We start from the raw sequence: 19741 nt of genomic DNA on the forward strand, positions 1-19741 counted from the left end.
CTAAGCAGTGTTACTACCAATAGAACAGCTGGACAAGCTCCCTTAGACAACTCCCTGGGATTGTCTAAATTCTACCAAGGTCCCCAAAGACCCTGCAGCAGCTCAGAATCACAAAGGCTTTATAAAGTACTTAATGTGACCTGAGCTCCTCTTCCTGGCTTGCACTGAATCTTATCTGTTGGGCTGGAAGCTGAGAATTATTTAGTAGGTTTGAGTCTAGAGCAGTGGTTCTCAATATTTTTAGACCCCTTGGAAAATGCCAGCTCTTCGTTTTCACTCATTATTGACTACAGAAAAATAATAGAGTAAATTTTGTGTTGCAAAGAACTCAGAAGGATTGCCATGGGTCAGAATGTTTTTAATACTGTAGATTCCTATTTACAATCTCTGGATTTATCTTGTGAATCATGTTTGCACACCTAATAGTGCTATCATTATGTGGCACCCTTGAAAGAGGAATGGTGGAAATTAAGTTTAACTTTAAACAATTAAGTTTAAAGACTGGACATAAGGAAGAACTTCTTTACTGTCTGAGCCCCCAAGGCCTGGAACAGACTGCAAGCACTTACTCTGGACTCCTTTAAGAGACATTTGGATGTTTATCTTGCTGGGATCCCTTAACCCCAGCTGACTTCCTGCCCCTGGGGCAGGGGGCTGGACTCGATGATCTTCTGAGGTCCCTTCCAGCCCTAATGTCTATGAAATCTATGAAAAACAACAGTTAAAAAAAACTCTAGGACATGCATAAAAATTAAAAACTGATTAATAAAGACAGCAATAACAGGAAATGATGTGTAGGGCTTGCTGGCACTGGATTTATGACCCAGATACCTTCCAGGACCCAGATGAACTTCCAAGGTCCCTTCCAGCCCTAATGTCTATGAAATATATGAATTCTCAGCATAACTTTTTTACTAATCAGACCAGTCCATTGTCATTACAGTCCTTGTGTTTGTAAGGCACATCACTTTTCTCTCACCTTTCAACTGTTTTTATATTTTCAGAATCAGCTCTTCCACACAGCAATCTGAATATCTTTCATGTTTAGAAAGAACAGTACACTTTGGGCTCCACCGTAATTTACATATTTAAAAAAAAGAGTAGTTTTATTTATTTCAGTTTTTCTTCTGAAAGTACTGCCCTCCTGGGAGAAAAGTTTACAGAAGTAGGCCCACATAGCAGTTGTAACATATGAGTGCACATGCAAACATATAGATTTGCTGGTGAACTTCAAGTCCCTTTCTGAACATTTGCCCTTGTATTGAATATCTTTTTTCAGTATTCACAGTAGTGCTTCTTTCTTTCTGCTGAATTGAGGACCATTACAGAATGAGGGAGAATTAACTGCAGTTTAACCTGGGGACACTCTTTTGCAATTTACAAATCTGAGAGTAATTTTGCTAAATTCATGGTTTTAATTTTCCTATAAATGCAACAATACTACAATCAGTATTCCTGGATGAAAATATTTAGGTATTTTTCCCCCAAGTTTACCCTTTACTGTCATTCTGAGAACTATTTCTTTGATTTACAAAGTCCTTTTTACCATCTGTGGAACATTATTGCAATATACTCCCATCTTCCTCATTTATACAAGACACTTACACTTCTGTTACCTCCAGGCATGACTACTGCAGTTCTTTTCTAATTGTTCCCCTAGACACTAATATTTAAAAACCTCACTGAATTGAAAATATTTCTTCCAGTTTCTTGTTCTGAACCTTCAGCCTATGTCTATTAGCATACAGTTCAGATTCTTAATGTAAAAATCCTCTGTGGATGCATCTGTACACTGTAGTAGCCAAATAATTCTATGCAGTAGTGCATCACAGCACCAAATGTACTAATATGCTACTGTACATTATTATTAGGCTACTGAACAGTAGCATCACTTACAAGGCATTCACTGGCGCAACTGCATAGTAACTCCAGTTATTATGCATTTATTTAGTACTTGATTATATAAGTACTAAATAAATGCACAGTAACCATAGTGCAGTAGCATCTCGTGTAGACGCGCCTGGTTTGATTTGCAATCTCAATCCCTTTATTTCCAAATTAGAAGTCATCTTTGAAGGAAAGTGCAAAAAAAAAGTGAAAACAGAACTTTTTTTTTATTGCATTCCTATAGCCCTCTCTGTATTTATTAAAGAAAGGGAATTGTTACAGACCTTTATGTGAAACACTGTTTTACTATGCATATGGCAATCTATAAGTCAGGTTTTCATTTAGTTAAATAATATGCAAATAAAGTATAAGAGTGAAATCCCACCTTAATAAAACCAGTTGGGCCAGGATTTCACTGTAAATCTTCAGCTGATGTAGCTGTTTCTGTACTCAAGGCAACGGAATTCTGAAATTCTACATAAGGTGAGGATGTTGTTGTAAGTTTGTTCAAGAAATTGAATTTTCTTCTGATTGCAACTAGGTAGCTGAAATTAGGTTGTATTGATTGAGAGAAAGTGTAAGAGTTTTTATTTCTTTCTTAACAGAAATTACACAAAAAGAAAAGGAATCTGCATTACATATTTACAACCACAAAAGATCCTGTGTTCTCCAGTCTATAGCTTTTGGAAAGAGAATAGACAAATCATTGGTGGCTAAGACAGTATCCAGCAGAAGCATTCCAGCTGCCCAAAGTTTGCAGATGCCTCCAGGTATTTATAACGACTAAACTCTGCTTTCAGGTAATTTGAATTTCAAATAGTAGTTTGCACCCATTTGCTGCTAGAGTTAATTAGATTTGATAGTGAAATAGATATGCTTGATGAACTCAACCAAACTGCTTCATTTTGAATTAGCAGTATATAGTTACAATGAAAAGCAAATGGATCCTTTCTACTAACAAGCAGATTATGTTTCAAACAAACCCTGAAACAGCTACACAAAATCAGAAGCTATGCAAATCAGAATTGTATTATTTTTTTAAAATATCTTTTTTTAAATTAATTTTTCTGTTTAGTAAACAGTCTTTCAAGGAAGCTGTATGCTGACAGACTGATCAAGCAGCTTAGCAATTTGGTGCCCTCTGGTGCTTGTATGAACCACAGTCTTTCTAGTATCCCAAAGAAGTTTCTGTCTTTAATATCTGTGTTCAGATGTGAAATGGTATGTAATTTCTATCTCATCTGAATGTGCAAAATACTGTCTGGTTTCTGTTTAAAATATGTTGTAGATATGGACATATGAGAAATCACTCACAAACACTTGCTTAACATACTTAACATCTGTCATCACACATCTTATTTGTAGGAGTTTAAAATGTGGTTCTCATTTAAAAAGCAACTCTTTCAAAATAGCAACATGGCAAGTCATGTTTAGTGGGTCTCAAGTAAGTGTAGTTCAAATTTGATGCATTTAAAAATACAAAGATGCTTTTTCTAACACCAAATTAAGCTGGCTTTTTCTGGCTTGTTAATCATTTCTCATCAAAGATCCCACCAATCAGATTCCAACCTCTGTTGCTTCCATTGCCTGAACACTTGTGAACTGTTGCCCTTCAGTTATGCTCACATTGGCAAATATGCAACTCTGTTATCGTCCATAGAGTTCTACAGGTACAGATTGTCTCTGTAGATGGAATTTAGTTAATAATTTTGCTCATGATACACAAACTGAAGTATAATCCATAACATTCACCTTTGCATCTCCATAGTTGTGACAGGAACAAAATTAGTTAGAAAAAGAAAAAAGGAAAATCTTTAATCATTCAAGTAAGCCAAGTAACCAGAGGTGGATCTCAGCACATGCAGTAAGCAGCCCTGCTTTGAAAAAAGTCACATCTTTAGACTGCCACCTTCAAAGCAGGACACTTCACGTGCTGTAGACTTGCCAGGAGGCTGCTTTGACATGCTAATTACAGTGCTTTGGAGCAGGCTGGATTAATTGAGTCTGCTGGAGTATGCTAATTCGTGCGCTCCAACCAGCCTCTGCATCTTGTGCATCAGTGTTCCTGCACTTCAAAATGGCGGCAGGGGTGCTTTAACTAGAGCTTGTTCAACAAGCATTAAAGTGCTCCTGCTGCCACTTTGATGTGCAGGGATGCTGATACATGACACACTGCAGACTTAACCTAATTTTTACCTATAACTATCCAAACATGTCTGACTAACAGACACCCAGAGAAAACTATGTTCCAACATGTGGCTTAAACTACCCAGCTCAAAACATAGGTAAGGACCCCTGGAACTTTTCAACCATACATACAACATACATACATGCAACCATACAATCATATATATATACAGTGTCTTTTTAACCAGCCTTTTAGAAATTATTATTCCAACAGTGAATCTTCTGGTTGTTTTTCTTGCATAAAAATTAAACTTGTATAAAATGTTACATTCAGAACACTTGCACTTTGCATATCTCCAAGTTCAGATTGCTTTTGTATTATTTGTTAAAAAATAGTAGCAGCGAGTTAGTTTTCCAAACTAATCAAGAGCAGTACTCATTTGTAAAAATCAAATAGGTTAATTAACATACATAAAATGGGTGTTTACATACATAATATACAAAACATATACAAACATTTTCACTTCATTGAATATTTAATTTTTCCCCTCAATTGTTCAAACAGTTCCCTGTCTTCCCATCTTAAGGGATAGCCAGCACGGGTTTGTTGCGGGTAGGTCTTGCTTGACCAATCTCATTTCCTTCTATGACCAGGTGACCTATCACCTGGACAAGGGAGAAGAGATTGATGTCATATATCTTGACTTCAAAAAAGCCTTTGACCTGGTTTCCCATGATCACCTCTTAGAGAAACTGGCCAATTGTCGCCTTGGGTCCTCCACGATCCACTGGCTGGAAAATTGGCTCTGGGGTCGGACCCAGAGGGTAGTAATTGATGGAAGTCACTCATCATGGTGTCCTGTGACCAGTGGGGTCCCCCAAGGCTCTGTCCTTGGACCCATACTGTTCAACATCTTCATTAATGATGTGGACACTGGAGTCAGAAGCGGACTGGCTAAGTTCGCTGATGACACCAAACTTTGGGGAAAAGCATCCACACCAGAAGACAGGCGGGTGATCCAGGCTGACCTGGACAGGCTCAGCAAGTGGGTGGACGAGAATCTGATGGTGTTCAACGCCGATAAATGCAAGGTTCTCCACCTTGGGAAGAAAAACCCGCAGCATCCTTATAGGCTCGGCAGTGCTATGTTGGCTAGCACTATGCAAGAAAGAGACTTGGGGGTCATCATTGACCACAAGATGAACATGAGCCTGCAGTGCGATGCTGTGGCTAGTAAAGCAACCAAAACGCTGGCTTGCATCCATAGATGCTTCTCAAGCAAATCCCGGGACGTCATTCTCCCCTTGTACTCAGCCTTGGTGAGGCCGCAGCTGGAGTACTGCATCCAGTTTTGGGCTCCACAATTCAAAAAGGATGTGGAGAAGCTTGAGAGAGTCCAGAGAAGAGCCACGCGCATGATCAGAGGTCAGGGAAGTAGACCCTACGATGACAGGCTGAGAGGCCTGGGGCTCTTTAGCCTGGAAAAGTGCAAGCTCAGGGGTGATCTGATGGCCACCTATAAGTTTATCAGGGGTGACCACCAGTATCTGGGGGAACATTTGTTCACCAGAGCGCCCCAAGGGATGACGACTAGGTTGAATGGTCATAAATTACTACAAGACCGTTTCAGGCTGGACATAAAGAAGAATTTCTTTACTGTCCGAGCCCCCAAGGTCTGGAACAGCCTGCCACCGGAGGTGGTTCAAGCGCCTACATTGAACACCTTCAAGAGCAAACTGGATGCTCATCTTGCTGGGATCCTATGAACCCAGCTGACTTCCTGCCCTTTGGGCAGGGGGCTGGACTTGATGATCTTCCGAGGTCCCTTCCAGCCCTAATGTCTATGAAAGTCTATGAAAGTCTTTGCTTTTAAAAAACTCCAGAAAGATGGGTGGTAATCCTGTGTTCAAACTACTTACTACTTCAGATAATTGACTGTCATATTTAATTGATACTAGGTGTAATTTTTACTTTACTTTTTGATGTCAGCAAAAATGAAAAAGAAGTTTTTCCATGGAATGCCAGTATTTAAGTGGTGAAAATGCTCTACAAACATTAACTTCTTATTCTAAACTTGTTACAGATTATGAATTTGCAAATCACGTGAACAAGTAAGTAGCTTGCTCTGACCTCTGTTTTTGCACTTCAGAAATATTTGCTCTCTCTCTTCTATCCATACTAAAGAAAAAAGAATTGTTGTTTTTAAAAGTCTGCTTTTTGTGCTAGAGGATAAACAACTGACCATTTACAATAAGACTCCACTTGTTGCTGCTGTCAGTGCATTTCCATTGTATAAATGGAGTGTGCAAAATGCAGTTAATTTTGTAGCATCAAATACTGGTTGATTAAAAAACTCAAGTGTTAGACCATCATAGTAGCTTGTTTTCAAATGATTCAGGTAATTTCCTACTAATTGCTTGTTCTCAAATATGCATCTTTATGGAAACATCGCTGTTGTGTGGGTGAAGTTTCTCAGCCTATGGTTGGATTACTTTATATTGTTATATTTTTAAATCATGTACTATAGGGATGATAGTACAGAAATGTATTTCTGCAAAGGTGTACAGAGGTAGGGAAAAGATCAATTTAAAGCTCTAAAGCATTTTGCATGTCATTTGTTATGAGGCAACCTTACAAATTACTTAAGAGTCCAGGCTTTTTTTGACTTCACGGTGAGCAATGTCTGTGGCAAGCCAAACTTCAGTTATAAAAACTATTGAGAAATATATTTACAAATGAATTAAAATAGCCAATAGATTTCCTTCAGCAAATTATACAGCACCATTCACACAATACAGCTCTCCACAATCAGGTAAATTCATATTTTAAAGAGGGCTTAATCATGTTTTTCATACAAAAGGATTGTAAACAAGACAATTGACAGTAGTCTCAATACAACAAAATACGGTTTCTCTTCCACCTGCTGCAGCTATGTGCATTGACACTGTAAGGCACCAATCTTTAAGCATTAAAAAAATCCTACTGAAGTCATCAGTATTAGTCACATAGTTCAAATATAGTTAAAGATCAGATCTGAAGAAGGGTGCTTTGTGCCCAGAAGCTTGTCAAACTTCTCTTCCTACTATACAGTTGGTATAATAAAAGATGCTTAAACAAACAAGCAAAGAGAAACCTTGCTTCATATTTCTTTACATTATTGTACTATAATGTAGTTATACCTTTGAGAGAATTCTCTCCTATTCAGGTTCCCATACAGTACCCAATGCCCTGGTATCTGAATGTGTATATGTTAGGCATCTGCCACATATTATACTTAAGACACGATTAACCAGTTAATCGTGTCTTAAGTTGTGACCCAGCCACAGGTTATAGCAATTAATGGTGTCATAAAACAAGGAATAAACCCCAAAGTTATTCCACAAAAAAAAAATTGCTGGGCTACAGAGGTGGTTCCTGCTTGGAGCTGGTCTGGCCTGGCTGCAGCCCCGTACCCCACTGGGTGCAGACATCTTGGTGGGGCACGTGCTCCGTCTCACCCTCCCGACACATGGCCTGTGCCTCCTTACCCCCATAGACAGATATACCTAGAGGAGTCTGTGAAGAAAAGGAACTCTGCCAGCCTGCACAGGAAAACCTGCAGTGTCCTGGGTTTTCTGCGGCAAACAGAAAACCCAGATCCCTGAACATCACTCCAACACTGCTCAAAGTTCTCAAGCTTTTCTCAAGTCAGTAGTATCAGTCACTCCTACATTATTTTCTTCACAGGCTTCTAGCAAATTAATTTCAAAGTGGTTAGAAAAATTGGTTGTTATTATTCAGATAATTTACATTTGTTTTGTTCTTTTTGTAGAGTTCCATTTGAGAACCCTGAAGATGCAGTTTTTGTAAGGGCAGTGAAGAGATCTGTAATGGAATTTTCCTGTGTAGACTGGAACAAAATACCCACCTATCAAGAAAAGCATCTTGAAAACAAACTTAAAGAACCCTGTGAGAAAGTGACAATTAGATTCAGATAACTGTTTGCTTTCTCAGGAAACATTTATATATATGCTAGATAGGTATTAAAGCTTTTAAGTTAGCATTTGTAAGGCATATACTGTAACTTACACTTATTACATTAACTTTCAGCAGAACAACTGTACCACCCTATTACTTGGTAATTTAAAAAAATGTAATGATTAGAGTCAAGGAATAAAGGTAAAAAAACACCAGTCATCAATTGGACATAACTTTAGCATAGTATTATCACTGACAAAACCTGAGCGCCCTGTTGCATTTTATCTTAAAGCGGGGAACAAACCTTTAAGATAGGTTGCCAGCACCAAGAATGAATATATTAATCATTAGTACTTTTTCTTAAGAGGATCAGAGACCTCTTTAAATTAATGAGATCTCTTTTACCTCTTTAATTTTCTCCCATCTGCAAATAGGATTAAAGCCTCCTATTGCTTATCTGTTTCTTGCATGAAGTCACTGCAATTAGTCTTTGTGTGTCAGCCCTGGTAGAGCTTTCCTTGGCTGGTCACAGAGTAGGCTGCTGTGATGGGTCCAGGGTAGGGGAGAGCACCACCTCCCTTGGGAGCCCATTCCAGACTTTGGCCACTCTAACTGTGAAGAAGTTTTTCCTAATGTCCAGTCTAAATCTGCTCTCTGCTAGCTTATGGCCATTATTTCTTGTAACAGATGTAGCATTGCAGGAAGGAATATCAAGAAGCAGGGCCGGCCCATCCTATACTGCGCAACCTGCAGCCACAGGGGGCCCCGCAGCTAAGGGGCCCCCTGTGAACTGGCAGTGGAAGTGGGGGCTAACGGGTCTCAGCCCCCCCAAACACAGGATAGCAGCAGGCATGGCCTTAGGGCAGCCTGGCTACAGGGTCCTGCAACATGAGGGAAAGGGTGGGCACACTGAGCTACCCTGTGCACTTGCAGCAAGGATCACAGCTGGCCTAGCCACAGGCAGGTAAGATTCTTTTAATCCATTTTTTTTATTTCCATGGGCTTGGGAACAGGGCAGATCACGACCCCCACAGTGGAAGAGAGAGTGGGGTAAGGGAAGGGCAAATCATTCACCCCTGCTCCAGGCCTGCTCCCTCCTGCACTGTGGGGACTGTCCCATGACTGAGCCTAGCCCGCATTCACCGTGACTGGGGCCTTGCCCCAGCCAGGTTGTGGGAGTCTGGCGGCTTCTTCAGAGGCGTGGCACCAGGCAGCTGAGGTCGGGGGGAGGGCATGTAGCCCCCCGCTCTTTGCACAGGCGAGGGTGGGGCACAACTGCGAGGTGGGCTCAGCCTCTGCTCTGTGTCTCACCATCACCACTTTGAAAGCAGCGGGTGCCACCATGTGCATCCTGCTGCTGGGCGGGCTGGGCAGCAGGGCACATGGCACCCACCGCTTTTGAAGCGGCGGCGGTGAGGCGTGGAGACAGGGAGCAGAGGCTGAGCCCAGCTCACAGTTGTGGCCTGCCGTCACTCATGCAAAGATTGGGGGGCCATGTGCCCTCCCCCCTTGGCTGCCAGGCACCGTGCCTCTGGAGGAACTGCCAGGCTCTTCCTGGGGATAGGAGATAGGGCAGGGTGGGCACAAGAGTCCCGGGGGCTCCATTCCCTCCAGCCTGGCAGTGCAGCCTAGGCTGGCCCTGCTCTGGACACCAGCTCTGGGCCCCACCAGCCGGTGCACGGCTGAGGCTGGGGTGGGGAGGCAGCCAGGGCTGGTGCAGTGGCCAGGGCCAGGAGGCAGCCAAGGCTGGCACAGCCAGCACCAGTGTGGCTGGGAGGCAGCCAGGGCCAGTAGTGCAGCTGGGAGGCTTCCGGGGCCAGGACTGGCACGGCGGGGGCTGGGAGGCAGCCAGGCCCCGGAGGTCACTGGGCATAGCTGCTCCCCACCCATAGCTCTTTCCCCTCCCCCCTCAGACTCTCCTATGGGGGGGCGTGTGCCCCCTGCTGCTGCTGGCTTCTTCAGGGCAAGGGGGCCCCAAAACTATTTCTTCCACAGGGCCACAAAAAATAGGTGGGCCAGCCCTGTCAAGAAGAGTGCTAGAGTGATGAGACAGCCTTGCTTAACTCCTGTCTTAACCTCAAAGGGATTTGTGACAGATCTGTTACTGATAACCAGCGCTTGCTCTCATACGATCATACAGCAGGCAAAGAATTGTGATGAATTTCAGCGGGCATCTGTACCTCACAAGGATCCTCCACAGTGCTTCTCAGTTGACACTAGACTTGAGCCAGTCAGAGGTGTTAATCAGTCCATCTTGTAGAAAAACTGCACAGGAGTCTTTGGGAAATGAAAAGACAAGGATTTGTCTGCTCCCGTATACAGGGGAGGAAAGAATACGGGCAAATCTGGGAACAATGATAGAATCCATAGAGATTAACCCATTTTAAAACCCTTTTATACTTGCTTAGAATTATGGCAAACTTCAGACTATTTGGGCTGCAATCTTCTGTGGCTTGCATTTCATTTGGGTTGAAAATTTCTTGGAAAATTTCAGATAATGATTTAGCTGTAAGGGTATAAAAGACAGTTAGTCTACATACCAAAGGTTTTTACAATTATTCAGTTGAGAAATTCTGGTATTTCCTTTTAAATTTCAAGTTTGCTCCAAATCAGGGGGAATCGGGTATTTATGTAAACAAGCCTGTGAAATCCACTCAAATTTGGTCAAAATTATAAAACTCAAAAACAAACTAATCAGCCAAGGAAAAGAGGGGGTTATTGCATACCATTTTTTTTCCACTGAAACTTTGCCTGATTCAGTGGATGAAGAGTTACTTAATTTCATTTTTATCTTCTCATTCCAGACTTTATTTACCATGTCACCAAACTTTGTGTTCAGTAGGAAGTCATTCAATTTTCTTCTGTGTGTTTTTATGACATTTTATTAGGGTATCTAATGGTTATGCACAGCTATTAACTAATTTATCTTCACAAATGACACTGAGACTAGGTGGTTTTATCCCAATTTTACAGATGAGGAAGAGAGAGAGATTAAAGGACCAAATTGTCAAAAACCTACTAGCTCTGGATGCTCAACTTGAGGTTTCTAGGACCCAATTTTCCAAACTATTGACATTTTTGTTAACAGTTTAAACTTCTGAAATATAGCTCCAATCATCCTCAGTTGCAGCTCTGAGCACTCACCACTTCTGCAGATCAAATACCAGGTATTTCACTTCAGGCATGTAGAAAAGGAGGGGGGACTCTTAGTGGTGTGCATGTTTTGATGTAAATGACACACACAGCATCACTTAGGAACAATGGCAGAGATGGGAACAGAATCTAATTTGCTCTGAAGCCATTCAACCGTCAATCCTTTCTTTTTCCCTTAATCCCCATTACATTCACTATCCAGCTTCCCATTTCTCCAGTAACAGAAGCACAACAGTTATAAACAATCTCCCAATTAATCCTTACAGCAGGTCCATCCTGTGTGCTGAACCATTGAGGCATGGGGCCTGTGGAAAAAAGGAGCATGCAACTAATAACAGACTCAAATTGCGTGTGCATTTTGGCCTCCTTATGTGTATGTTATGCATATATGCATAAGGGGGCCAAATTGCACAGATAATTTGAGAATCCAGCAGTAAGGGTGAGTGCCTATTGAGAGCTAACCATAGTACAGCATAACCTTATAAATCCGGCATCCTTGGGCCCTAGCACCTGCCAGAAATTTGAAAATTCCAGATTCCTGAAACAAGGAAAGCTCATAGCCTTAGGACAATTTTCTTTTACATTATACGCGTGACTGAGTATTGTTTGAAACGATAGCTGTAGGCTGACGAACAAAAACAATGGCAGTTGGAGAAGCACTGGACTTCCAAAGAAATTTCTGGATTATTTGGGAAGCTATTTTTTAAGGCAATAATGTAGTGTACTGTGTTTTTTAAAAGTTTTGGATTTTTGAGAATTCCAGAATTTTGAAAGCTGAATTTATAAGGTTATGCTGTATAGTAAAACCAAAGACTGTATGAACTGATGTTTTATCTGGCTTTCTAAGGCCAGAGCTTGAATCAGACTCTTCAGTGAAAGTGAAGTACTCAGGGTGTCCGTCTGTATACAAATAAGTATTCATTGCAAAATATAAAGGTCATCTCAAGTTTCTTTGATCTTAAATTAATTTACATTAACAGGAAAATTAAGGACCCTAGAATCAACTACCATCAAGGCCACAAGATCACTCCAGCATACCTATACTATATTATGTGGTAACCGTGATAGAACTTGAATCCGTTTTGTACAGATGTAGATTACATTGGCACCAGAAGCAAGCAGACAGCTCCTGCAGGGTAGATGCTGCACTTACAGCACCTCACCTATAGGTGGCAGGGAAGCCAGTGACAGCATATTTGAACTGAGCAACTACCTTAGCACAGAAGTGGATGTGATGCCTATACTGGTGTAACTTACAATAGTATAGTTGAACCCCCGATTTCTCCTGGTAAGTTATATCAGTGTACGTCTGTCTGTCACGCGTCTGCTCCTTTTTAAAAAAAAACAAACCCCAGTGATTTAAGGACAGGTTGTGCTGTGTGTCTGGGCGCTCGGTTTATTAAATACATTTAAACATCCATTCAAATAACTTTAGACTAGCATATGCAGGTAAGTCAGTCAAATTCTTCTTGGTCTAGCATGCTACCAAAAGCGCAAAATAAAACAGCAGCTTAGTCTAAATGGGAATTCAGAAGCAAGACCTGCTACACTGTCTCCTGCAGGTGGGGCTGAGAGCCAAACAGAACAGCTGGGGGAACCAGAGATGAGGCCAGCAGTTTTCACAGAAGGCAGACTAGAGATACAATAGTATGATGGTGTAGGTCAGGTCTCATCTATGCTTTCCACTTCCCTGCAGGCTTGACAGTATGTCTGTTGACCTTGTGCTGTGCAGCTGCATATCTTCATGGTCAAGCTGAAACCACATGGAGGAAGATGTTGTTGTTCAGGACACTGGTAACTTACCAAACAAATTTAATTCTGCTTCTGTTGGCCTAGCGAAGCTCATGCAATGCGAAATGACTTCTGCTTCCAGATCCCAAAGTTAAGTAGAACATCAGCTATGGGCATTCTTCCCACAGTCAAGCTGCCACTAGCTCAGGCTGAAGGCAGAAGAACATAGGTCCTCTGGGGGGTGGGGGTCACCCCTGCCCTAATTAGGGTTACATTTGATTTGTTCACTCCTGTGACTTATGATGAAGGCATGTCAGCCTGTGCTAATTGTGGATCTAACCTTATTCACAGTCTAACTTCAAACAAGCAGTCAGGCAAGCTCTGCTGAGCAACTTAAACAGTGCCTTGCACAGTGCAAGCCTAGGTCCCAGTCTTCACTATTTGCAAAACTGCCCCTAACCTAGGGTTCTGGGGGCTTTCCCCTTTTGGCATTTCTCCATCACCAGGGGGAAGACCCTAAGAAGGAAGGAAGTGAGGCTGGTAGAATGAAAGATAAAACAATGCAAAAAAAGTGGGGGGATGGGACATGACTGCCTTTAATTTTAAAGGCTAGTTAGTGAAAATTGAGACTGGGATTTTCAACAGAGGCAGTTAGGCACCCAAATCTCAATGAATTTCAGTCAACTTAGACACAATTCTCTTAGGTGCCTTTGAAAATCCCATCTGAAGTAACAGTCTTTTACTGTTTTAGTTTTCCAACCCTGGGGACTGAAATCATTTTTGAGCCACAGAAAAGTACATAGCCTATGCTCATGCTGCTAAATGTTTCCACTCCTAGAACTTCCAGTATATTTAACAGTGATGCTTATAAATACTCTGAGTAACACTGTTTCTCTTTGCACACTATTTTCAGAAGCCCATCTTTAGCTAAAAGTACTAACTAAAGCCCAGCCTGGCTGAAATCAGTACAGCACTGTCTTCAGTGGAACAAGACTTCTCTCTCTCTCTCTCACATGATACCATGCACCTGTCAATGCTTACTAAATAATTCATAAATAAAATCTAGCATAATAGAAATAACTTTTCCAAACAGGAAAAAGGTGTAAACCATCACCATCCAATCATTTTAAAGTGTTAACTATTTAAAGCATATCCACGTCTTGTCTGAGAAAAAAAAGTCATTTATTTGGAAGATATATTCACAGTCAGCTTGTGACATCTGGAACAACAGTATCATTTAATGAAACTCTCACAACACAAATATTGCTGTGTATCTACTGGAAACTAACTCATTACAGTAAAGTAGTGAAGTCTTCAGAATCCAACTGAAGGGTCTCAAAAACATAGATGTTACAAAGCTGTCTTTATATGAAGTTGCAGAAATTAGATGTAATTTAACTGCCAACTCCCCATGCAGCTTCCTAAGACTCTCAGCTACATTTCTACTGCACTTGCAGGAAAATCTTTATATTACTACAAAATAGGACTTTACATTTTGAAAGTAAGAATCAGCCAAATTACTTGGAGGATTTCCCACTTCACTAGCTGGTGGTACATTTACCTCAGATATTCAGAGATTGATTATACTTGCGGTAGGTATAAACACAGATGGATAAATGTCACTATTGTTTTGATGAGATGATAAACGACTTGTTCTGACCATCTATGATCGAGTCTCCAGTATCACATGGCAGGCATACTGCCCAATTTCTCAACTCTGGGTACACATCTGTCTTGCACAGGCAGTCTTACATATGCGGTTCTGTGAGGGCTACAGACATGTCCATGACTTTTGAGGTGCAGGGCTCAACCCCTCCTCACCCACATATCTCACTCTTCAGGTTCTTGACCTTTTTCAACAGAAGTATCAGGCAGGCCAGTCTCACTTTCAGACACACTGTCAGGTGGAGGGGGTAATGTTGCAAGATCTTTGTTAAACCCACTTTCCTCTGTTCTGTCAGCTGCGTGATATGGGTCGTCTTTGGTAGATGGGTCAGAGTCTGACTGCTGTTCTTCACTCATGGAACTAGTATCCACTCCTTGTGCCTTATCTAATAAAAACAGGAGAGAACAGCTCATACACATCTCACAAATCCCATCAACAGACTCCACAACACATGTACAAGCAGATGCTGGTACCAAGGCTGAATATGGCAGTACAACTTCATTTAAATTAAAAAGGGCACTTTTCTAAAAATAATAACTTAACCCCACTTTACTGACAGGGATGTCAGACTCCACAGTTCTGCCTTGGGTGATGCAAAGTTATACTGGAACCAATCTTAGATCTCTCATTCAGACAAGATATCCATTAACTCCCCTTTATGTTTAGAGTTTTTCCTTTATTGTGAGGGCAGGTTTATAATCCAACTACTTTTGATCTGATTAGGGTATTAACTAATGGTGTCCTATCATCACAAAGCTCATTTCAAACTTAATCTAATCCAGTACTTCCTGCACATTTCAAGATAGTGTTTCAAGGAATGAAGGACTGAAAAATGTATGAACACAAAAAATGTCTGAGACTTACAAAGAATTCATGAGGAAGACACAAGAAGTTCTGTGTTAAGAGTGCTAAATGTTGATTGGAGTAAATTATTCTGAACTTCACCTGTTTGACTGGGCTAGGAGGAGCCACATATTATACTTTTGAGACTGAAGGTTCTATGGTAAAGGTAAGTACATTTGGTTTCTCCAAATCAAGTTGTAGATGACTCCAGAAAGCCCATTTGGGGTTCTTAAATGCAGAGAGAGAATCAAAGATGGAGTCTATGACAAGCTCTTAATAAATATTAAATGTAGCATTTTAGAAGCCAACTGAAGTGGGAAAACCCCCAAGAGTAAGGCAAGCATTATGGTATAAAGAGGGGAGGCTAAGGGACAGGAAATTAGAGAACATTTTCTCATTTGTGATTAACATTTCAAACAAGGAGTAGAAAAGGGTCATTAGTATTTTTGCTCTGGCAGAGTTTCTCATTTGGGTTGCTGGAGGGGAAAAAAAAAAAAATCACTAATGAACCTGCAGAACTATATTTACACTACACCAGAAAATTAACTCCTGAATTATTACCCTCTTGAACAATGGTTTAGTGTCATTATTCAACTTGTCATCTGGCCTTCCATTTGTAAAGGAACATGAAGCAAGATAGCTTTAGTTTTCTTGATGAGTCTTTTAAGATTTTGAAACCATGAAGTTGGAATTCCTCATGCTGTGGTCTCAAAAAATCATTTGCATGTCTACTTTCAAAATGATATACACACAATTAAACACTTAAAAGGGATACTGCATTCACAAATACAAAGTTGAGCATTCTAACAAATGCTGGTCTTGGTTGTAGCAAAAAAACCAGACATCACAGAAGTTCACTTTATATATGTATTCACAGATTTTATGGCTGCTTCCTGTGTTGCTGGTGCAGGATTAGTTTCAGTCGGCGAGCTGTAAATCCTTACCTTTCTTTTGCCTTTTTTCTTGTTTCCTTTTTTCTTTGGCAGCTTCTAGTTCTTGCTTCTCATGGATTTCCTTCAGTGTTTTGCAGACTTTTTTGTGGGTAAACCAGTGTATTTTTTGGCAGTTCTGTTCACAGTACATTACCTGAAAGTTATCAGAGGCAACTTAATGTAATAAAGGCAGCATAGCATTTTATTTTGAGGGAGATAAAGTACAGTATTAACCAAACACTGGAAGTAATTTATCATGTATACTAAAGAGTACTACTTTTAGATTACATTTTTAAAGCTAGTAGAGGCATACAACAACATGACTGTCCCATGCATTACCTCAAAGGGAATTCTTTGAATGATAATTAATTGAGAAATGACATAACGCCCCCAAACACACTAGGTACTCCTGCTCCTTGGATTCAAGGCACCTGCACCATAAGACAGTCTCTCATACATCTTACATGTGAACCTGCAGGGCACTTCTCAAAGAGCTCCAGTTCAAGGAAGTAAACGCACTTTCCAGACTGTCAGCAATCGGTGACATTAGATTTTTTTAAATAACAGCTGTACGCTCTTACCATTTTGCAAACTGAACATCGCTTGTCTGCACCCTTTTCTCCACAAGTGGTACAGAATTCTGCGTCCACAAACCCCACTTGACCAGTAATAGCTTGTGTAAGTACAGAGAAAGCAGTAGGATCAGAGCCCTGAGGGATAGAAAAGGGATGGTTAACAAAAAAACAAGCCTGCAGAGATGTGATACATTTATAACAGTAAAAAGTTTCAGGAATTTTTCTATTTGAGTGAAGGGAAAGAAAACAAAAAACAAAAGTTGAAAGGTTCCTAGTGGCGATCCGCATTCTTACTGGAGAAGTCACTGGTGTGAAGTAAATGCTAATCACAAACTCAGCTGCAATCTGACCCAGTGCTACTAACATGCATTACATTACATGCTACTAACATTTATTACATATATGCAATGTGTAGTAAATTAGCATTGTCTAGTTCAGCGGGGGCCAACCTTTTTGGCAGGTATACCACAAATTACCCACACAGCCTCCGAGTGCCACTCCCATCCCCTCCCTTCCTGGCCTCTGTGCTTTCTTTTTCTTGCCTGATCTGCTACTGTCTTCTCCTTCCTTGCCACTGTGTTGCCTGTCCCCAGTCTGCCATGTAACACATTCAAAAGCTGCCCATGCCATTTGTGGCAACAGGTTGGCCACCCCTAGTCTAGTTCTTTGTTTTTAGAGACAAGGGACAAGAGCTTTAGAAATAAGTACAGCGGTTGTACAGAATCTGTTTGGAAACAATGACGATTGTTTTTGTACCTATAGGTGCTACAGTTAACATTGATAATTTTTATGTCCACTTTCATTTGAGGTAACTTAAAGAAACACATTCCATGTGCTCCAGAATCAACACCTAACGAGGCATTCTTCTGTTTAGTTTACAGATGTGCCTGTATATGCTTTGACATCAGTGAGTACACGGAATGCTTTACTGCTGTCGTCATTTTGTCATACTTCGAATATCCTTCTAATGTATTTTTAGGTGAAATAACTATTTTTCTGAAATATTCTTTTGATACAGTGTTGGCAACGTGAAAATAGCATGCAGCAAGGTTTGTAGACAAATGTCTGTGCTAGCACAGAGAAAAAGGTTTCATTTGGCACTGATACACTGGTTGTGTTCAATAGATTCAAATACTACTAAAATATTTCAAAAACTTGACATTTTTGAAATAGTAAGTATTATTTGCAGAAATTCTTCTCCCTGATGTATAAGCAATTACCATTGGTACATGATACTTTGGTACATATACAAGTTAAGAATCTGTTCTTAAAACCACAGTAACACATTCATAGGTACCCATGTTCATAGGTTCAGTGGATAGCACACAAGTTGTTCCAGCTCAAAGCAAAACCTCAAACTATTAAATCATCTGAGAATATGTAAGACAGTAATTACTATGCAGAGGCTGCTTTTTTTTTTGCTCATGCTGAATTTGTGTAATTGTGCCTGCCTAAGGTCAAATACTTGTGGTAAAATATAATTGATGGCAGGCTCCAATGTAGACTTCACTATGGGCTCTATTGATTCACTGAGAATCAAACCTGTGCAACAAATTAGATACTTTGGGGGAGAGGGGGAGGGCAGGAGGGAGGAGAAAAAAGAGACTGTAAGGAGAAGGGAAAAAACCACAACAATGAAGCAGGAAGACAAATGCTTACTGTAAGCAAGCCTTATTTAGGTTCATACATTGTATGGAAATGAAAATCTTTGTACAGAATGTTGTTCCAATTTTAAACAAATAGTAGGGATTGCTACTGCTGGAATTAAATTGCAAGGCTAATTTTAAAATTATCAGCTAATTTTATGATGGAGGCTCTTTTTAATTTACTAAGTACATTATTCCAGGTGTATAAGAAAATTATAAATCATTCCTGTTACAAGACATGATATGAATTCCCCTCAAAAACTTTCTTGCTTAAGGTTTATTGCGAACCAGTTAAGGAGTCATAGATTCATAGAAGCTAGGGTTGGAAGGGACCTCAACAGATCACTGAGTCCAACCCCCTGCCTAGGCAGGAAAGAGCGCTGGGGTCAGATGACCCCAGCCAGTCAGATGCCTATCCAGCATTCTCTTAAAGACCCCCAAGGCAGGGGAGAGCACCACCTCCCTTGGAAGCCCATTCCAAATTTTGGCCACCCTTACCGTGAAGAAGTTTTTCCTGATACCTAGCTTAAATCTACTCTCTGTCAGTTTGTGACCATTGCTCCTTGTTACCCCAAGAGGCGCCCTGGTGAAGAGCATCTCCGATCCCTTGCTGTCCCACCCCCCTAATAAATTTGTAGGCGGCCACAGGGTCACCTCAGCCTTCTCTTGTGGAGGCTGAAGAGGTCCAGGTCCCTCAATCTCTCCTCATAGGGCTTTGTCCTGTAAGCCCCTGACCATACAAGTTGCCCTCCCCTCTGGACCCTCTCCTGTCTATCAACATCCTTCTTAAAGGTACAGCACCCAAAACAGGACACAGTACTCCAACTGCGGTCTGACCAATTCCGCATAGATGCATGATAAAGTGCGGTTAGCTTTGCTGATGATTTCATCACACTGACGACTCATGTTCATCTTGGAGTCCACTATGACTCCGAGACCCCTTTCCACTTCTGTGCTGCTGAGGGTCACTTCTGTGCTGGATATTTTTGCACCGTAGGTGCAGCACTCTACAGTTGTCCTTGTTGTACTGCATCCTATTGTGTACTGCCCACTTTTCTAACCTGTCCAGGTCTGCCTGCAATTGTTCCCTACCCTCCGGAGTGTGCACTTCACCCCACAATTTAGTATCATCCGCAAACTTGGACAGAGTACATTTCACACCCACATCCAAGTCACTGATGAAGATATTGAACAGTACAGGTCCAAGGACCGAACCCTGCAGG

The 19741-nt window shown here is 41.1% G+C and overlaps 2 protein-coding genes across 4 annotated transcripts in view; one reads left to right on the forward strand and one right to left on the reverse strand.

Moving 5' to 3' along the window:
* Positions 1-13922, forward strand: part of LRRC72 (leucine rich repeat containing 72) — a 33652-nt gene extending 19730 nt beyond the window's left edge. The window contains exons 6-9 of one of the 2 annotated variants that reach the window (XM_025198232.1): positions 2493-2657; positions 6099-6126; positions 7827-8034; positions 12822-13922. In XM_025198232.1, coding sequence (XP_025054017.1) covers positions 2493-2657; positions 6099-6126; positions 7827-7992 — 359 coding nt within the window. In that variant the 3' untranslated portion in view covers positions 7993-8034; positions 12822-13922. Of the gene's footprint in view, positions 1-2492; positions 2658-6098; positions 6127-7826; positions 8397-12821 lie in introns of those variants that run through there. The other variant, XM_025198231.1, reaches the window with a different exon arrangement.
* A 120-nt stretch (positions 13923-14042) lies between these two features.
* The window catches only part of ANKMY2 (ankyrin repeat and MYND domain containing 2), a 32195-nt gene continuing 26496 nt past the window's right edge, over positions 14043-19741 (reverse strand). The window contains exons 8-10 of one of the 2 annotated variants that reach the window (XM_006018917.3): positions 16879-17007; positions 16310-16451; positions 14043-14907 (exon numbers count right to left, since the gene is read on the reverse strand). In XM_006018917.3, the coding sequence (XP_006018979.1) occupies positions 14687-14907; positions 16310-16451; positions 16879-17007 (492 nt within the window). In that variant the 3' untranslated portion in view covers positions 14043-14686. The remainder of the gene's footprint in view (positions 14908-16309; positions 16452-16878; positions 17008-19741) is intronic. The other variant, XM_025198230.1, reaches the window with a different exon arrangement.

The sequence above is a fragment of the Alligator sinensis genome, unplaced genomic scaffold (genome assembly GCF_000455745.1).
Source record: "Alligator sinensis unplaced genomic scaffold, ASM45574v1 scaffold123_2, whole genome shotgun sequence".
In the NCBI taxonomy this organism is placed as follows: domain Eukaryota; kingdom Metazoa; phylum Chordata; order Crocodylia; family Alligatoridae; genus Alligator; species Alligator sinensis.